This window comes from Felis catus, chromosome B1, assembly GCF_018350175.1.
Source record: "Felis catus isolate Fca126 chromosome B1, F.catus_Fca126_mat1.0, whole genome shotgun sequence".
NCBI classification, from domain to species: Eukaryota; Metazoa; Chordata; class Mammalia; order Carnivora; family Felidae; genus Felis; species Felis catus.
The window spans coordinates 1,817,468-1,836,610 of NC_058371.1; the positions used below are offsets into that span (position 1 = coordinate 1,817,468).

General features: G+C 55.5%; 1 protein-coding gene across 3 annotated transcripts in view; it reads left to right on the top strand.

Moving 5' to 3' along the window:
• Positions 1–441: 441 nt before the first annotated feature.
• The window catches only part of MYOM2 (myomesin 2), a 73,343-nt gene continuing 54,641 nt past the window's right edge, over positions 442–19,143 (top strand). The window contains exons 1-7 of one of the 3 annotated variants that reach the window (XM_006930539.4): positions 480–591; positions 3,593–3,829; positions 5,641–5,759; positions 8,039–8,182; positions 11,638–11,776; positions 11,894–12,051; positions 13,234–13,326. In XM_006930539.4, the coding sequence (XP_006930601.2) occupies positions 5,653–5,759; positions 8,039–8,182; positions 11,638–11,776; positions 11,894–12,051; positions 13,234–13,326 (641 nt within the window). In that variant the 5' untranslated portion in view covers positions 480–591; positions 3,593–3,829; positions 5,641–5,652. Of the gene's footprint in view, positions 592–3,572; positions 3,830–5,640; positions 5,760–8,038; positions 8,183–11,637; positions 11,777–11,893; positions 12,052–13,233; positions 13,327–19,143 lie in introns of all 3 variants that reach the window. The other 2 variants (XM_011281363.4, XM_003984560.5) reach the window with 2 other exon arrangements.

Sequence of the window (19,143 nt, forward strand, 5' to 3'; positions counted from 1 at the left end):
CAAAACAAATCCACACACCCAAAAAGCCACAGAGGCTGCCTTCCTTTCCTCCAGGACCAGAAGCGCTCAGGTGCCCTGGGGACAAAAGGCAAATGCCTGCTGGCAGTCTGGCCGTCATCAGACTCCTCTGGAGGTGGCAGTCTAGGATCCAGGGAACCTGTAGTTCCACAGGATTGAAGAGAAGTCTGAGAGTTTATGCATAAAAGTTAAAATGCGTCGGGAGAGCCAGCCACGTGGATTGCCGGCCCGTCCCTCTTTTCCTGGGGCTCTCCCCGAATTGTCACACCCATGCCCCGGGAGAGACAGGTGCGCTTTACAGACAGGACAAGCACTGTGCACTTTGTGATTTTGATTTTTTTCCGACTCAAAGAATTTTCCCTTTTAGATCAGGCTGATGACTTATGCTGCAGGTATTAGTTCGGGGCGAGGCAGTCCCTGTGGCTATATATAGCGCCTCCCAGGCCATAAATGGGAGGGAGGGCTGGGCACTTGGAGGCAGAAGTAGCTGTGCCTTCCTCAGCCAGAGCCGCATCGTGGGCGAGCCAGGCCGGCAGGGCATCTCTCCTCTGTGCCGTTTTCCTTTCTCTCTGGGTGAGTCCCCTTTTCTTCTTTCCTTCTCTAACCCGGGGCTTTGGAAGAAGGAATAACGACGCATGCCGAGCCGGTAGCAGTCAGGTGTCCGAGGTGGACCTATTCGGGGGAGGGCGCTCCGTTGGACAGACAAGACAGCCAACGACTCGGTCTGCGTCTGTCCTTCCCGGACTAGACTTTATGCTTCCAATGCTTCCCGAGGTCACGGTCGTGAGTGTTATCGGTGCGACCCACTCAGGGCACCTGCCGGCTGACCCGAGCTCTGCGGCGTTTCTCACTGGGGCCCGGAGCCTGTGCCCTTTCTCCAGAATCTGAGCCCTGAAGGAGTCTGTGGGGGCAGTGCAGATTGAAAAGGTGTGGAATAAAAGGTATTTTCTGGAGAGAAGGAGGAAGCAGGGACATTAGCGTGGCCCTGGACACTGGTGTCTGGGGGAGGGGAAGAAGGCTCACTGCCAGCTCCCCACGTCGCCTTCTCCGTGCTCTGTGATGAGCGACAGTCCTGCAGAGTCTCTGGGCTCGGTGCCCTTGGCGGAGCCGGCGTGCTCCCTCCCGCCCTTGGAGGTGCATCCACGAGGAAGGCGCTGGGGCGGGGGCCTGTGTGCAGATGGGTCACTTTCCCACCTCCTGGGTCCCAGCTCTCGCTTCCCAGACACAAGTGACACAGGCATCCAAGAGTGAGTGGAAGAAAGATAATTGAAGTTTTAAGTAAACCAGGTCTGGGTCACATTTGCAGCGAATTTACCGGAAACTAACGCTGAACGGGGGACCTTCACCCACACAAAACCCAGAGACTCTGTGCGTAAAAGTTCACGGCACTGGAATATTTCCGGAGCTGTTGGTTTGTTTTTAGTTCCCTGAACTTGTGAAGAAATGGCAACCGTCTCTCGTCCAGGAAGCTGCACACGATCTCGTTGCTTGATCGAATTTGATCCTGCTTCGGCATCAGGACACAGGGACTCGGGGTCCTTGGAAGCCGGAGAGCCCTGTGGCCGCGAGGGCAGGCCTCTGCCGTTCAGGTCACGGTTCCGAAAGATGATTCGGAGGAATGCTGGAGAAATTCAGCCGCCAGACATTAGACGTCAAACCGTATTAGATTTGTCATCGAGGCTGATTTTAAGAGTGGTTCTGTGCTCAGTTGTCTTTTGGTGCAAAGTCGTTTGCAAAAAGCTTCAGGGAAAGTAGACCTCGGTGTGAATGAGGGTGGGTACAACGTGTCTCGGGGCCTGAGGGTTGAGTTACCTGGGGGGCATCGGCCCACTGTGGGCGCCAACCAATCCTTTTCCTTCCTCTAGAAAAGCTTTCACTTGGTACGCTCATTGACTTGGACATTTTTAGCTGCACAGGCCACAGCTTCTTTTATTAAATGGAAATAACTGCATTGTGGTTGAAATGCGTCCACAAATTCAATTTCTTCTTGGTGGCAGGGAAGGCGGGTTCCAAATATCGTTGGCAGGAAGGGATTAGGTCTAAGCATGTCACAGACGCACGGTCTCCTGTACTTGAGGACAGGCTCGCATTTCACTTTGGTGTCCTAATTCCCAAACGTGTCAGGAGCGTTCTGTGAGTGGCGGGGATGGGTGTGGGCAGGTGGGCACAGAGTCACAAGTGCAAGGTGGGACGTCGGCTCTGTCTCCGACGAGCCAGTGACCCGGGCAGATGATTTTTACCATCTGAAACTCAGTTTCCTCGCAGGGAAGGCTGAGATCCACCCAGGACAGAATGAGATCATCCGTGGCAAGTTGTGGAATCGCTCTGTGGTTTCAGATAAATGCCTTGCGACCCAAGGCTGCAGCTGCAAGCATGTGCTGAGCCTGCAGGGATCTCAGCCTGCCCGGTCTGGGGCGGGCAGGGACAACGCGGAGGCACTGAGACGTGAGGTCCACTGGGCGGGGAAGAGGTCGAGTGGCCTGGACGTGGGCCGCGTGGTGGTCCTGCCGCTCGGTCTGGGTCACCCAGGGGATTGGGAAAAGCCAGCACCTGCAGGAGGAGCTGAGGTCGCTGGCACAAGGCTCAGATGTAAGACGTGACGTCATCCCTGGGGCAAGGGGGGGCCTCTAAGACGGCCCCGTCCTTGACATGCAGTGGTTCTGTGATTCAGGCATGGCCGCCACGGGGCAGGGGCTCCACGTGTTCGTGGCATGAAAAGTGGGCAGAAGTGAGGATAATTGCATTTGCAGGGTCCTCGGAAGCCCCTGGTTTTGATGGCCATCCGCACAGTGTGTCGTGAAGTGAGCAGAGAGTAGATGTGGGATCAGTGCACTGAAGTGCTCTCTTCCTGCCCTGCCCAAGGCCGTCTGGGGTCGGGAGAAACAGCGATAGCAGGTCTAGGAGTCGGAGCGAGGACCGCCGGAGCCGTGTGCGCTCGATTCCGGCCCCGCGTCGCTAATCAGTACAAAGTGTGTGCTCCTTGAACGGGGAGTGTTCAGGACTCCCAGACCCGCACAAGCACACGCCGAGTTAAGTCAGAACAGAAGCACGGGTCCCCTCAAGTGTGTATTACCCTCCTCTGGGTACCGGCTGCCACAGTTTAGACATGTCAAGATAGCATATCACCTCTTATCGTCGGGGCCATTTCTGGGCTCTTCCCTTCACGGAGAAATGCAAATGCGTTTGAAGGTTGACTCAACAGCAATGTTAGCAAGTATTGAGATGGGACGTGACCACCTGGCATCACAGCACCTGCGGGCATCGTCCTGGATCGGTGCCGTAGAATTTTCCTCCGGCCCTGCGGGTGCGGTGGGAGAAGCCCGAGACAGGAAGCTGGTTCAGAGTGGTGCAGTGTGTCCCCCGGCCCCGGTCTGACTTCGGTTCGTGAGCTTTCCGCAGCACACGAGGGACTCCGGATGCAATCAGTGGAGGCCACGCGGTTGTGGGCAGGAAGCTTCTCTTGAAGATTCACCTTGCTGAACTCACCGGAGAACCCACGGGGATGCCGTCGAGGACGTTTCAGACAGTCAAGTGACAGAATGCATTTTTTTCAGATACCTTTTCCTACCCACAGCGTCCGGCTGGAGAACGGCGACAGCACGTAGCGTGACGGGGACAGCTGCCGATTTTGGTTGTTGGAGACCGCGTGCCAAACGTTCCACAGAATCCGTTCAGAACCCCGGGGTTACAGCAGTGAGAGAGTCACCCGTGGCCACGTCACCGGGTGGGGCTCAGGATTCAGACCTCGATCTGCCCGATGTCAAACCTGCGGTCTTGGCCTCAAAGCTAGAATACCTGTGTCAGAGCTGAGGTGGGTGGAGAGGCGCCTTTTTCGCTGTGTTCCACTAGACGCCACGTTCTGTTGCGTATTTGTAATCAGATTTATGCTGTAAAACACATGCCCGGCCCTCAGTGGACCCGTGGAGGTTGGTTGACTGGTTGGTCTTTAAGAGGAAACATTGGTATTCGTGTGGCAAAGGGTCAGAGGTCCAGAAATAGAAGTCTGAAGCCCTTTCTGCATGATTCCGGGGGAGGCATTGCTCCCGTCCCCACCCCCAGTACAGTGGGGGTGGAGATAATCCCTAAGGATCTTCCCGAGCCCTGCGATTCTGTGACTCTGGGAGATCACAGTCTACAGGGATCACCGGCAGAGCGCCTGGAGGGTTTTGTAACACCCGCGCCAAGGTCTGAACGGTGGCGGAGGCCAGGCCGTTTCACCTCAGAGCCGCACCTGCGTGTTGACCACTCCCAGTCTCCGTTCCCGTTGTCCCCCAGCACTGCCTTGCCTCTGCGTTTTCTTCTTCGAGTGGGGGGGATGAACTTACACACAAAGGACCAAAGTGGAGCTCGGATTGAGAATTCCTTCGCCCCTCGGTTTGGGGGGTTAGGGGTCACCGAGATTGAGGCATACTGCCTGTGTCACGCTTCGGAGACGGCCAAATAGCCTAGTGAGAAGTGGCGCTTTGTTCATTGTGGGTGCAGGTGGCCCCGTGGCCAGGTGCCAGCACTACTGCAAATTCCCAGACGCCGCACCGCAGGACGAATTCTCAGGGAGTTTGACCAAGATGTGTCGCGTGCCCGCGCCCCCCTGGCTTCCTTGCTGGGCTCAGCCCTGCTCCCACCCACCCCAGCCGTGAGCATCTACAAGTACCCTGCGGGATATGATTTTAGAAGCGTGGATCTGTGGGGCGCCTGGGTGGCGCAGTCGGTTAAGCGTCCGGCTTCAGCCAGGTCAGGATCTCGTGGTCCGTGAGTTCGAGCCCCGCGTCAGGCTCTGGGCTGATGGCTCAGAGCCTGGAGCCTGTTTCCGATTCTGTGTCTCCCTCTCTCTCTGCCCCTCCCCCGTTCATGCTCTGTCTCTCTCTGTCCCAAAAATAAATAAACGTTGAAAAAAAATTTTTTTAAAAATAAAATAAAAATAAAAAGCAGCGTCCTGGAGACGAATTCCCTTTCCAGGTCACCGTATGTGGTTACAAGCTTTCCAGAGTGATTTCTTGTCCCGTCTCTTCAAGTATCCTGAGATCCTGTCTCCCCGCCTCCTACCTGTGCTCATGGGATGCCCTTCTCTCTGCCCCATCTGCATCTGTCAGCCTATCCATCTGTCAAGGCTCTTCTCAAATGTCACCTACTTCAGGGGACCTCATTTGGCTGCCCTCTCTCCTGTTACATGTGCCCCCTCCTAGCTTCCCAGGGCGTGTGTCCCTCTTTCCGCTCTTATCTTGTATTCTAAGTATTTGTTTACTTCTCTAATCTGTGTTTTACCTATTTTTATCCTTGTCACTCACACTGCCTTTCACGTTGCCTTGGATAAACGGGGTGTTGTGGAAACATTTGGTGAGCTCACAATGAAAAGAAACCTACAACCCCATCTTCTAATTTCCAAAGAACCAAACAGAAAATGATGTCGGACCCCAGGGAACTTGATAGGTGTCTGGTCCCCCAGCCCAAAATTATTTTCACTTACATAACGTTTCTTCCATCTGTCCCTCCCCCGAAGGGGTTTGATGGACTGAAGTTGGTTTCCCCCCTTGGAGCAACCCGACATGTTGGTGTAGACACTGCCCGGGCAGGACTGCACGGGGGAGGGGGCTCAGCACTGTCCGCCTCCCTCCTTACTCGTAGGTACCCACCGAGATGTCACTCGCCGCAGTGCCCTTCTACCAGAAGCGACACAAACACTTTGACCAGTCGTACCGCAATGTTCAGACGAGGTACCTTCTGGATGAATATGCTGCCAAAAAGTAAGTTGAAATTCAGCGGTTAGACTGGGAGGGGTTGGGTCGTGGGGGTCTGGCGTCCGGTCCCCTGCAACCTGGACGGGAGCGTCGGGAGGGTCAGAGATGGCAGGCCGCCTGATGCCCGCGCCCAGCACCCCAGGGGAAATCTAGCTCTCCTGGCTTTACCGGAAGCTCCAGGTTGCGCACCTGGGATCCCAGTAGATGCTGGTAGACTGGCTCTGAGCCCCTAGTGTAGATGATGAACACAGAGACTTTTTCGTAAGTGCTCCTCGACTTTGCTCTTCTCTACACATCTTCCAGAACTAGGATCCGGAAAGTCTAGGGCGCCTGGGTGGCTCAGTTGGCTGAGCATCTGATTCTTTTTTTTTTTTTTTTAATTTTTTTCAATGTTTATTTTTTTGAGAGAGAGAGAGAGAGAGAGAGGAGAGAGAGAGAGAAAGAGGCAAAGCGTGAGTGGGGAGAGGCAGAGAGAGGGAGACACAGAATCCGAAGCAGGCTGCAGGCTCCAAGCCATCAGCACAGAGCCGGACGCGGGGCTGGAACCGGTGAACCGCGAGAGGCTGCTTAACCACTGAGCCACCACCCCAGGTGCCCCGAGTGACTCTTGATCTCGGCTCAGGTCATGATCTCACAGGTCGTGAGTTTGAGCCCCACGTCAGGCTCTGGGCTGACAGTGCGTATCCTGCTTGGCATTCTCTGTCTCCCTCTCTCTGCCCCTCCCCGGCTCCCTCTCTTGCTCTCAAATAAAACCAAACAACAACAACAACAACAACAAAACCAGTCAGCACAAGGGCGGTGGGAAGGGCCACGGGAAGAGCGTCAGAGGGAGGAAAAGCTCTTGGGGGCAGAGTGAAGGTCACGTGGAGGCCGATACCCGTAATTTTGCCGCAATAATACGCATAGCAAAACCGCACACGTATCCGGTGCCTAGTGGGCTGGCGTCGAGCCGCAGATCCGGTGGTTTCCGAAGCCGGCGTCCTCGGGGACCTGCAGCACGTGCCTGTGTGCCGAGTCCGGGATTGGCCTGGGCGGGTTAGACGGCTGTGCCGAAGGATGGACAGACGCCCTGGGTGTGCCGGCCCGGCCCGGGGGCTCGTGCGTGTCGCCGACACCCTATATTTAGACGCGCCCGCGGCCCCGTGTCCTTTGCCATCCTTGTGACACACAGCCAAGCGTTCGCAGCGCTCCCGGCAGCCTCCGGGAGCCTCAGATCCCCGGAGATATATATAATCGTGGCGCTGGGCCAAGAGCGCCGTGGAAGGCGCTGGCTGGCACGGATGGAAAATGGCAAGGGGGAGAGGCCGACCCATGCGCGCACGCGCCCCTCTGGGCACAGGCAAGTGCAGACGGGGGCGGAGTTCCGTGTGCTTGCACGCATGCGCATGTGTCAGCTGTGAGCGTGCACGCACCCGTTTGTGTGTCTGCACGCGCGTGCGTGCTCCTTCACGCCCGTGTGCCGCCGCTGGAAAAGGTGGCGTGTCTGCGGTGATGACTTTGTGTACTGTTTTTAATTTTAGATTTTATTATTTTTTAGCATTGTTTAAACACTTTTTTAAAATGTTTATTTTTGAGAGAGAGACAGAGCACGAGTGGGGGGAGGAGCAGAGAGAGAGAGGGAGACACAGAATCTGAAGCAGGTTCCAGGCTCCGAGCTGTCAGCGCAGAGCCCGACAGGAAGCTCGAACCCACGAACCGTGAGATCGTGACCTGAGCCGAAGTCGGACACTACACTGAGCCACCGAGACGCCCCTACCATTGTTTTTAAACATTTACTTATTTTTGAGAGAGGTGAGAGAGAAAGGGAGAGAGAGAGCATGAGTGGGGGAGGAGCAGAGAGAGGGGAAGACAGAGGACCCAAAGCAGGCTCGGTGCTGACACACAGAGCCCCATGTGGGGCTTGATTTCAGGAACCGTGTGACATCGTGACCTGAGCCGAAGTCGGACGCTTAACCAACTGAGCCACCCAAGTACCCCTGCTTTTAGCATGAAAACATTTAAATTCAAGTTAGCACAGTCCCGGCTTCCGGAGTAGAACCCAGTGCTCCTCTCTTACGTATGACACCCAGTGCCCGTCCGCCAGCCCCCTCCTTAGTGCCGGTCACCCGTCTGGCCCATCCCCCCACCTCCCTCCGGCAGCCCTCAGTTGCTGTCTGTATTGCCGAGCCTCTTACGGTCTGCTCCCTCTCTGTTGCACCTCATTTTCCTTCGCGCGCCCTGCGTGCCATCTGTCACGTTTCCCCGTGTGCTTCTCTGACGCGTCCCGTTTCTCCGCGCTCACCCAGGCATACCTCCACGCAGTCGTCCGTCCAGAGGAAGTCGTCTTCCCAGAGGGCTTCCGGCCAGACGGCGCTGGGGACAACGTGCAGTATCTGTGCGAAGAGGGTGAGCACCGAGCTGGAGGAGGAGGAGCAGGACAAGAAGAGAAGGTAACCCCCGCCTCCCCCAGACTGCCTGCAGAGGCCGCGCAGGCCCGCGGAGTCACCGCGCCTCGGGAGGGAGGGCCTGAAGGCCAGAGGGGGGGACAGTGACTGGGCGGCAGCCAGACGCACACCCGAGAGAGCCTGGAAGGTCACACTTGCTTCTTTTTTATTCTTTTTTGTTTTTAAAGACATTTTTAAATGTTTAATTTTGGGGGGCAGGGAGGAGCAGAGAGAGAGGGAGACCCAGAATCCGAAGCAGACTCCAGGCTCTTGAGCTGTCAGCACAGAGCCCGACGTGGGGCTCGAACCCACGAACTGTGAGACCATGACCTGAGCTGAAGTCGGATGCTTAACCGAGTGAGCCACCCAGGTGCCCCGGTGATGCTTGATTCTGACAAAAGCATAAGCTCCCGCTGCCTGCTTATTCGTCAGTGACATCACCTCAGTGGACCCGAATAGGATAACTGTCGCAGAAGGGAACGTCGCAGACGGGGCCGCGTGCCATGTGTGCGTTGCCGCTGGCATCCTGTGTCAGGTCCCGGTCGCCGTCCCACGTGGCACTCTCTAGCTTTCCACGCACAGTGGGATTCTCACATTAAAGCCCTAAGACCTGGCGGTTTGAAGGTCATGTGGAACCTCCACCGACAGCCTCCTGAGCTGCTCAAGCGGGGCAGTGAGGTCGCCGACTCCAGGAAGGCGATCTTCCTGAGACGTGCCGGCATTCCCAGGGGTGTCCGTGGGGAAACCGTCGTGAGGGGCCCGTAGACGGCCGTGCCGTGCGTGTCAGGGGACTCAGCTCATGGGGAAAATGTCAGGGGCGTGACATGGATTAATAGGGACGTCAGTCTTAAAATTATTTCCAGATCAGAGAGGCAGGTGGTGATCTTAGAAGAACAAAATAGTTGGGTGGGTCATGAGTGCTTTATTTCATTCCTGCTGCTTCCCCCCTCACCTCTCCCTCCTACTTCTAGAAAATTTTCTCGATATCTCTAACACATTGAAAACCTGAAAGAAGAATGAGATTTTGGTAAACAGGTTTCATTTTTGATGAATTTCACGATGGAAGGATCTGTGTAATAAAAATGTACAGCTGAAGAGATTAGCCCTCATTTTTAATCTTTGAATGATCTTTTAAATGCCTTCTGGGAATTTTGACACATGAATTTCATTATAAAGTGAGGATTTCTTTTGTAAGAGAATCACTTCAAAATGTGCACGTTAGAGGAGTGCCTGGGGGGCTCCGTCGGTTAAGCGTCTGACTTTTGGTCTGATTCAGGTCATGATTTCACGGTTCTTGAGTTCAGGCCCCGCGTCGGGCTCTGTGCTGACAGCTCGGAGCCTGGAGCCTGCTTCAGATTCGGTGTCTCCTTCTCTCTCTGCCCCTCCCCCACGCGCTCTGTTTCTCTCTCAAAAATAAACATTTAAAAAATGTAAAACGTGTACATTATAAAACTCTGGATTTTCTGGTATTGGATTATTTAAAAAATGGTTCTACCCATAGTTAGGGTTCAAGTGCGGGGAGTGAGAGGACTAGAGCTTTATAAGTTTACGAGCCATTCCTTGTGTCCTTGAACATGCCACAAGAACTCTCCACTCCTCGGTTTTTGGGGGAGTGAAATGGGGGGAAGGTCGACTTCTGTTGATCTGAGAGGTCAGGGATTCACGTGGTTTTGGCGATAATGACTTTGGTGACCTTCTGGCTGTGGGAAATCTTTCTGGGATACACGAGGCTACTCGCCCAAAGTAGGAAGCTGACTCATGGCAGGTATGTGGGTTATAACCCGTGTCTCCCCAGCTCATTTTGTTCCTCACCTCCTACGGCAGAAACTAGTTTAACGCGTGGGACAGATTGATTGGTGCTCAAAAGATGAACCCGTGGGTGCGTCCGTTGGAATTACCACTCTATCTTCACGTAAAATAGGAACCCAAGACTCGGGAGCTCTGCACATCTCAGCGTGTCCTCCTGGGGGATACGTGGATTAGAAGTAGCCCTTTCATGCCCCTGCTTCTGTGCTAGCGAAAGATGGGTCTCCGTGCATCACACAGGCTGTCTGTGGGCTTGCAGAAGAGGGCCAGAGGCCCGGACACCTCATCACAGAGCAGCGGAGATGCTCCCTCAGTGGTTGGGGGGAGGGAGAGGGAGTAGGAGAGGGAAGAGGAGAGAGGGAGGGAGAGGGAGAGAGAAGAAAGAAGGGGAGGGAGGGAGGGAGAAGGACAGAAGAGAGAGAGAGAGAGGGAGAAGGGGCAGGAGAGGCGGGCCGGGAGTGGGCCGGGCCCTGTTGGGCTCACAAAGATGGCACCCGGGCCAGATCAGCTGCACCTCGTTCTCTGCTCCCACAGATGAAAGGAGCTTAATTGTTTGCATCCTCTCTATTTTCCTGGAACCCAGGTTTGCTTCCTGTCTGTAGCTGTGGATTCAGGAGGCTTTAACCCAGTCCTAAATTCACTCAGAACAGCAGTCTCCCCAGGAGAACAGGCGGTTTTTATAGGATTCCGCGCAGGAGGAATCTCACGTCGTCTGTGTGGGTGCCTCAGCGTGGGGTGTCAGACCCCTAGGCCGCCAGATGCTGACTTTCTCCCTTTTTCAATGTTTATTTATTTTGAGAGAGAGACAGTGCGAGTGGGGGAGGGGGAGGGGAGAGAATCCCAAGCAGACTCCACGCTGTCAGCACAGAGCCCGACATGGGGCTTGAACTCACAGACTGGGAGATCAGAACCTGAGCCGAGAAAGAGCCAGGCGCTTAACCAACTCAACCCCCAGGTGCCCCCTCCCTTTTTAAAAAATGTTTATTTATTATTTTTGGGGGGGGGGAGAAAGAGCACGAGCATGAGTGGGGGAGGGGCAGAGGTAGGGAGACACAGAATCCTTAGCAGGCTCCAGGCTCCGAGCTGTCACCACAGAGCCTGATGCAGGGCTCGAACTCGTGAACCGCGAGATCATGACCTGAGCCAAAGTCGAATGCTCAACCGATTGAGTCCCTGGGCGCCCTAGTTATATTTCAATTTTAACTTTTTGTGTGTTTATAAAAAATAATGCATTTTTGTTTCAATCCCTGAATTTTCTTTTTTTTACATTTTTTTCAATTTTTTATTGATTTTTGCGAGACAGAGAGAGAGAGAGAGAGAGAGAGACACACACACGGAACGTGAGCGGGGGAGGGGCAGAGAGAGAGGGAGACAGAATCGGAAGCAGGCTCCAGGATCCGAGCCGTCAGCACAGAACCCGACCCGGGGCTTGAACTCACGAACCGTGAGATCGCGACCTGAGCCAAAGTCAGACGCTCAGCCGACTGAGCCCCCCAGGCGCCCCCCGCATGGTCTCATTCACGCCTCCTTCACCTGCCCTCGTCACAGCTCTGTGTGGTGCAGGCTCACCAGCGCACGGAGGTCTCGAAGGAGATAAACACAGGCAGACGTGCCCTTTTCGGTGTGTCCTGAGAATAACGTCACCTCTCCCGCAGGTACCAGTCTCTGGTGGCTTCGTATGGAGAAGCCAAGCGGCAGCGTTTCCTCCGGGAGCTGGCGGAGATGGAAGAGAACGTGCACCTGGCTCGCTCACAGGCGCAGCACCAGCTGGACAGATACGCCATTCAGCAGATGGTAGGGGGCCGCCTGCGTCTCCGGGAGAGGCGCGGGCCTCGTCCTGGGTGCTCCCGATGCGTTCGCGCGGCCTGTTGGCGGGGCAGGGGCGCTGACGCATCCTCGTCCCCGGGACAGGTGGAGGACAAGCTCGCCGGGGAAAGGCACTCGTACGAGGAGCGGATGCGCAGGGCCCCCGAGATCCTGGTGCGCCTGCGGTCCCACACCGTGTGGGAGAGGATGTCCGTGAAGCTGTGTTTCACCGTGCAAGGCTTTCCCACCCCCGTGGTGCAGTGGTGAGTGCTGTTCCCGGCCCGGGGAGGGCTGTCCTGTTCTCGCCCTCTCTTTTTAATGATGGTTTTTTAACGTTTGTTTGTTTTTGAGAGAGAGAGAGACAGAGAGAGACAGAGAGGGAGAGAGAGAAACCTAGACATGGGGCTCAATCAAACGAACGGTGACATCACGGCCTGAGCCGAAATCAAGAGTCAGACTCTTACCTGCCGAGCCGCCCCGGCGCCTGCACTTCCTTGCAGGGATCTGGAAACGGCTGCCTGAGCCGTGCAGTGGGAGATCCACGCGAAGGAAGCACGTGGCACACGGCCCGTCCCGCTGACCACCTTGTGCGAGACTCCGGGAAAGGCCTTTATAAAAACTCGCAGGGCGTCCGTTATAGATACCATGGCAACGTTTTTCATGTCGGTGCAACAGACTCAGCTGAGTTTGCAGAGGGTTTTTATTTCAGAGAGAGTTCCCTCGGGTGGCTTGTGTTTACACGAGTGGCTCTGCTTTTAACTTGGGAAGGCTCCCCGCTGGAGCTGGGCTGTGGTCGACCGGACCTTGGGAGCCAAGACGAGTCTCCAGGCCCCATATGTGCTTGTCTGTTTCCTCACTTGCTGGAAGTGATAACATTCCCGAAGTTTGTAGCTTGCTGAAAACACTGTAAGCATTTTACTCACACCCTGGATTGGGGCGCTCAGCCCAGATCAGAAAAAAGGAGCCCATGTGCCAGGCGGGCAGGGGAGGCTGCGACCCGCAGCCTCTGGGTCTCAGGGAGACGAGGTCCTGCTGTCCTGCATGGGGCAAGGAGGCCAGCTTCCTCGAGTCAGGGTCCAGTGTGGTTTGATCCTGTGGAACTCTCTGGAGAGGCTGGCCCGGAACCCAGCTAACGCTGGCAACATTTCGTTCTCATGGAAGGACTTTTCCTGGATTCCTGACGGAGTCCAAGGAGCCCTGCGGCCCTCGCTGTCATCGGTTGAGGATCGCCCAGACGGGCTGAATCCTGCAAGAGCTGCTCTCCCCTAAACAGACAGGCAGACACGGGCCCTAGATCGCCCCCCCGGCCACTCCGCTGTGCCCACGGGCCCTGCGTGAAGCTCGCACAGGCGGGGAGTAGCGTCCCGAGGGGCCGTAAAGAAGGCTGGGACAAAATGCAAAGTCCACTCTGCCTTTGCACTAAAATCAGCGTTTCCCTCGTTTAGGTATAAAGACGGCAGTTTGATCTGCCAAGCAGGAGAGCCGGGGAAGTACAGAATCGAGAGCAAGTATGGCGTGCACACCCTGGAGATCAACAGGTAAGGTCTCGGTGGGCCTGGCCACGTGCCCTGGGACACCTGCCCCAAATAGCCAGTGCTGCTCATGCGGGAGAGAAACCGAATTTAAAACCAGGAGGTCGGGTTGCACCCCGTCCCTGTGTGTCCCACGTGCTCTCGGTGGTATTTCCGAGTTAATCTGTGGTAGAAGCTTCCCTTGTTATCCTCAGTGTCGGGCCGCAGGGAGGCAAACCCAGTGGTTTTGTCTGGGCTCCTGCTCTGGGAACAGGGCAAGTGGTTTAAGGACAGATGGACACGCTCAGGTGTAAAGGTTATGGTGGGTGCAGGGGATTCCTCCACACCTGTCCGGCCGCGGGGCTGCGTCTCGTACAGGTTTGAGGAGTAGTCCCTCAACCCAGGCTTCTCAAGGAAGTACAACTTTTATATTTTTTTCTCAGAAATTGAAAAAAACGTAGGATACAGCTAAGTAAAAGAAGAAAATCGTATTTCCCACAGCTGGCATCAGTATTTTGCTGGATGGATAGCATGTCATTTTCCTTATACAACACGTACACAGGCATGCACACACACACTACATCCACGTTGACATACGTGCTCTAAACAGGTGGTGAGTGTGTGCGTGTAGGACGTCATATCAAGTCCTTTCCAGGAAAAGATAAGGGATCCTAATATAAAGGCAAGAAATCAGTAAGACGTTAGAATATATAACTTTACTGGGTTCACTGTTACCACCCTGTGGAGCCACCATGTCATAATTAGGTTCAGTTCACTTAGAGGTAAAGGAATCCCCAGTAAAATAGCTCCAATGAAATAATTCCCAAGACGACTCGTGGAAGTCACGAGTCACTACAACGTCACCTTTACCTGGCTCCGTCTTCCAGACGCACTTCTTCCGCCGAGGGGATTCTCTCCTGTTTTGTTAAAAAGCCTTTGTACCTGGGTTCCGTTAAAGAGAAGGTGATTCTGAGGGCGCTCCGTCTGGCGACCAGGGGGTGGGGCCCAGGCCCCTGCCCCAGAAGGGCAGTGGGGTGTGCTCCTCGGAGCGGGCGGGGGCGCGGAGGGAGACCACCACGAGGAAGCGTCAGGGGGCGGGGGTCCTTCCAGACCCACCGGCAGGTTTCGTGCCGAAGGCCGGCCAGGCGATGGGACTCACCTGGGGGGCGGTGAGGAGCCCTGTCCGACACGGAGCTGGGGGCTCCCTGAGCTGACGTAGCGGGCTTCCCGAGCATGAGGACGAGGCCCAAGGTTGAGGTTCGGCGGAGGCTGACCCAGGTTGATCCGGGCGGGAGTCTTTGCCGGCTCCCCTCCACCCAGCGGGAAGTCGGTCTCGCCTCCTTTCTGCGCTTTCCTTCGTCGCCCTCGCTGTTTCATCCTCTGCCTCCTGCCCGTTTTCTCCCTCCCTGTTTCCCACTCTGACTTTGGGGTAGAGCCCAGGCGTGAGCCCCCCGGGCACCACCCACCCAGCACTCAGGACCGCACCGCACGGGGGCCCGGCTGGCTGTCAGCCCCAGGCTGCGTGTCCCCTCCCACCCCCCGTCCTCACACGAGGCCAACTTCCTCGTCAGTCACACGCACCCGGTATGTGCCTCTGGAGGCCCGGAAGGTTCCCTGTCACCAGAACTGTCACTGCACCTACAGATTACTTAGAACAGGTGTTAGAAGACTGTAATGAACATGGAAGCGTCTGACAAGTCGTTACCCTGTTTTGCCAGGTAAATAATGAGGCTCTTTCAGGAAGCTGGAGGTTCTGGCCTCATGGGCCTACTGGTGCTGTTTATTGACAACCTACCGTGTACCAGGCACTGGTCCAGATGCTTGGGATACAGGACCAAAACTGAGGTCCTCATCTCTGAGGTCTTATGTGCTGGCATAACCGTAAGCGTAATAAAATAGTGAATTATAGAGTAAATCAGGAGGCTGTGGTACTGGGCGTGGGGAACGGGGGTCTCTTGGTGTGGGGGTGGGCTAGGTGGTGGGGTTAAGTGGGGTGGTCAGGCCAGCCCTCCCTGAGAAGACATCTTCTGAACAAGGCTTACAGGAGATGGTGAATGGGATAGATGGGGAGTTGGGCCACGAGGGTGCCAGCCCGAGGCGGCAGCTGCAGCAGAGGCTCCGAGAGGTTGTGTCCCGGCCCCTCGGGCTGGTCTGGGCTGTGGCCGGCGAGGGACAGGAGGTCAGAGATAGAGCCGGGACCGTGAGGGCCACACGGACGCTGTGGGCCGTGGCAAGGACTTTGAGGGGGGCGGTGGAAGATCTGACCCGTGTCTTGAAAGGGTCTAAAGCCTGGCTCTGAACAGAAGGCAGGGCTGAGTGCTGGTGGCCATGCCGTGGCTGGCGAGAAGGGCGTGGGCTCTACACGGGTTCTGGAGAGAGAACGACAAGAAGTGTGACAGATCGGAGGCGGGGTGCTCGTGGAAAGGGGGGCCGCTGAGGTGAGCAGGCAGAAGGGGGGCGGGTCTAGGCGCAAGCACGCACCGAGGGTCAGGGTCTCCTCGCCTGGGGCATTGGAATGCCCTGGCCCCTTGCTGCAATTTTCAGAGAATAGTTCTCTCTCCTTTGGTTTCCACGATTCATGAAACTTTAGTGCCACGCTCTGTAGGAGAATGTCCACCCTCATTTGGGGGGTGCGTTTGTGCTCAGGGACATCTCTTCTCTGGCCTGGGGTGCGTTGCGGCGGTGAGGGTTACGAGGGTCAGGCTGACGATCCAGCCAGCTCCCCTCCAGCTGCGTGGTAAGGACAGTTTTAAGAGGAAAAACCACTTTCCACTCTCAAGTATGAAACTTGTAAATTTTTAAAAAATGCTTATTTATTTTTTGAAAGAGAGAGAGAGAGAGAGAGAGAAAGGGCAGAGAGAGGAAAGAATCCCAAGCAGGCTCCGTGCTGTCAGCACAGAACCCCACGCAGGCTTGATCCCGTGAACCGTGAGATCATGACCTGGGCCGAAATCAAGAGTTGGACGCTCCCCCGACTGAGCTGCCCAGAGGCCCCAAAACGTTTAAATTTATACAGGCTTTGGACCAAACAGACTGATGAATCCTCGAAGGGCCCCGGATGCCGTCATCCGCAGTTCGTGAACCCAGATAGGCCTGGGTCGGGACCCTCTGGGCAGAGGCAGTGTGAACCTTCTTCAGACACAGAGTGGAGGTCGGGGGGGGGGCCGCAGCTGCCGCTGGGCTCAGCTGTTCATTCCAAAGTGCTGACCTGCCATCATTTGATCTGTGGCCGTTCCGAGTGGTGGGGAATGTGCTGGCCACGTCTGTTGGGAGGGCAAGGGCGGGAGGAGGGGGGTTTGCAAGCTCTTCCTTCGTGGCCGCAGGAGTGACGTTCACCTCCAGGAATACTCCTTGGCGGCCGTCTGAATTCTTAAAGTGCCGGAAGGGAAGCTTCTGACCCTTTGGTGCTGCTCGAATTCGACACTATTTTATACGCTCGTAAGATTTTCTCTGGGGACTCATCATGCGCGTCCTGTTTCTTCAGGGAATTTTAATGCTGCTCTCATAGTGTAATGAGAGCGTTTAGAGGGATCTGGCTCCCGTTTTCTTTGTAGCACCGCCCCCCCCCCCATGCCTGCTGAGCTCAGCACGGCTGACCTCCTCTTGCACTTTCTTTAGACTTCCATGTGCAAACTCTGATTCGAGTTAAATGGTGAATCCCGCGTAAGGACATTGGGCCAGAGTAGCCAGGGCAGGCCACAGACCACTGAAACATTTGTCTGTCCTCTTTATTTTATTTATTTATTTTTTTTAATTTTTTTTTCGACGTTTATTTATTTTTGGGACAGAGAGAGACAGAGCATGAACGGGGGAGGGGCAGAGAGAGAGGGAGACACAGAATCGGAAGCAGGCTCCAGGCTCCGAGCCATCAGCCCAGAGCCTGACGCGGGGCTCGAACTCCCGGACCGCGAGATCGTGACCTGGCTGAAGTCGGACGCTTCACCGACTGAGCCACCCAGGAGCCCCCAGGATATTTTTTAAAGTACCCAAAGTTACCATAAAGTTAATAATTTTCACTGCTTCGTCTAGGATATTCTTTTTTTTTTTATTTAAAAAAAATTTTTTTTTCAACGTTTATTTATTTTTGGGACAGAGAGAGACAGAGCATGAACGGGGAAGGGGCAGAGAGAGGGGGAGACACAGAATCGGAAACAGGCTCCAGGCTCCGAGCCATCAGCCCAGAGCCTGACGCGGGGCTCGAACTCCCGGACCGCGAGATCGTGACCTGGCTGAAGTCGGGCGCTTAACCGACTGCGCCACCCGGGCGCCCCTTCGTCTGTCCTCTTTCAACTAGATACAGTATCATGAGTCCTTTTCCAGGCAGTTCAGATCAAGACTTTGAGACACAGAAGTGCCCCCGGGAAGTTTGTACAAACGGGGACCAAAGGAACCCTCCTCTGTCTGTTCCGGCAACCTGTCCCAACAGAAAATAAAACCGTTTGCCTCTTAACCGCTCGCTTGCAATTTCTCACAGCGCGAAGGACAGGCCGGAAGCAGGCTCTGCCCCGGGGGGTGGGGGTGGCGGAGGATGGGGAGGGGATTGCCCAATGCCACCTCCCGGTGCGGCCTGGGGGAGGAGAGAGAGAACGCAGTCCTGCTGGCCCGTGGGAAGGCTGGACAGAATTTTGAGTTGGGTACAGTCTCCTCAAAATCTGCGTGCCCGGCCCGTCCACCCTCTGCTTCCACGCTGCCCCAGTGCCCCAGACACCGTCCTTCCCGCAGCCCGCACGCAGCACCAGCACGGGGCAGCGTGTGTGAGCAGGACCCCCATACACCCAGGGACGCTTCCTTACGGCCTCTCGATGTCCCGGAGTTTTTTATGCAACATAAAACGTTTGCAAAGGGGAAACGCGAAAGCAACGAGCTAAAAGTAAACGTAAGACCAAGTGTCGACTTATCCACAGCCAGCACCTGTGCGGGACGCCCTCCCCAGACGGTTGCAGTAAATCAGGGCGTCTGAATACTTGGGCGTATGGACTTCCTCGCACCCCGGACGAGCGCCGTGGACCCTGTTCTGGATAAATGCACGCGAGCACATACACAATCAGTCTATGTGTCACCGAGGAAGGTTCCAGCTCCTAAGTACCGGCTTCCTCCTCCCCAGCCCCATCCCTACCGCTAAGTACTAAGTGATAATTGGTCCCTTGACAACCTGTCAGTGCTAATGTGTTAGGGAGCTCCCCTCCGTCTCTTATTCTCGGCTGAGACACGAGCTCAGAATCTTGTAGAAGTTGCTGCCTGGCTGGGTCCTGCCCTGCAGGACTCACCCTGCCCCTTCCTTCCCTTCTCCGAGTTGTTTCCAGGGACTCTGTCACAAGGCGCATTCCCTTCCCCTGTCCCTCCTGGCTGTTCCACCCACAGAGAAATGAAAGAGCAATTAATTGCAGTTCTCAAAACGCTTAGAAGTCTGTTTTGCTTTGTTGGAACGTGGAGGCAGAGGAGAGAGCCCGAGTCATGGAGCGAGCAGGGAAGCATCTTCGAACTTGGGCCCGGGAGCTCTGCTAATACGTTTTAATGAATAACGTACGAGCGAGCGACGGTCCTACAAACTACAAATGTTTTCAAATACGGTGTTTTATTTGATTGTCAGAGTCACCTGAGCGAAGGGCAGGTGCACGGTAGACGTACTTGAGAAGCTTAAGGCGGATGCTATCTATCCGTTACAAAGTCAGCGGATGAACTCGTCAGGCAGGTGGAGCGAAGGCGAGGATCTGACGTGACCCGTCTGCCGGCTCGTAATATCCCAGCACCGCTTGCCGAGTGCCTGTGGTTGCTGCACTTTTTAAAGGATCTTTCTTTTTAAACTTTATGGAGAGAGAGAGAGAGAGAGAGAGAGAGAGAGAG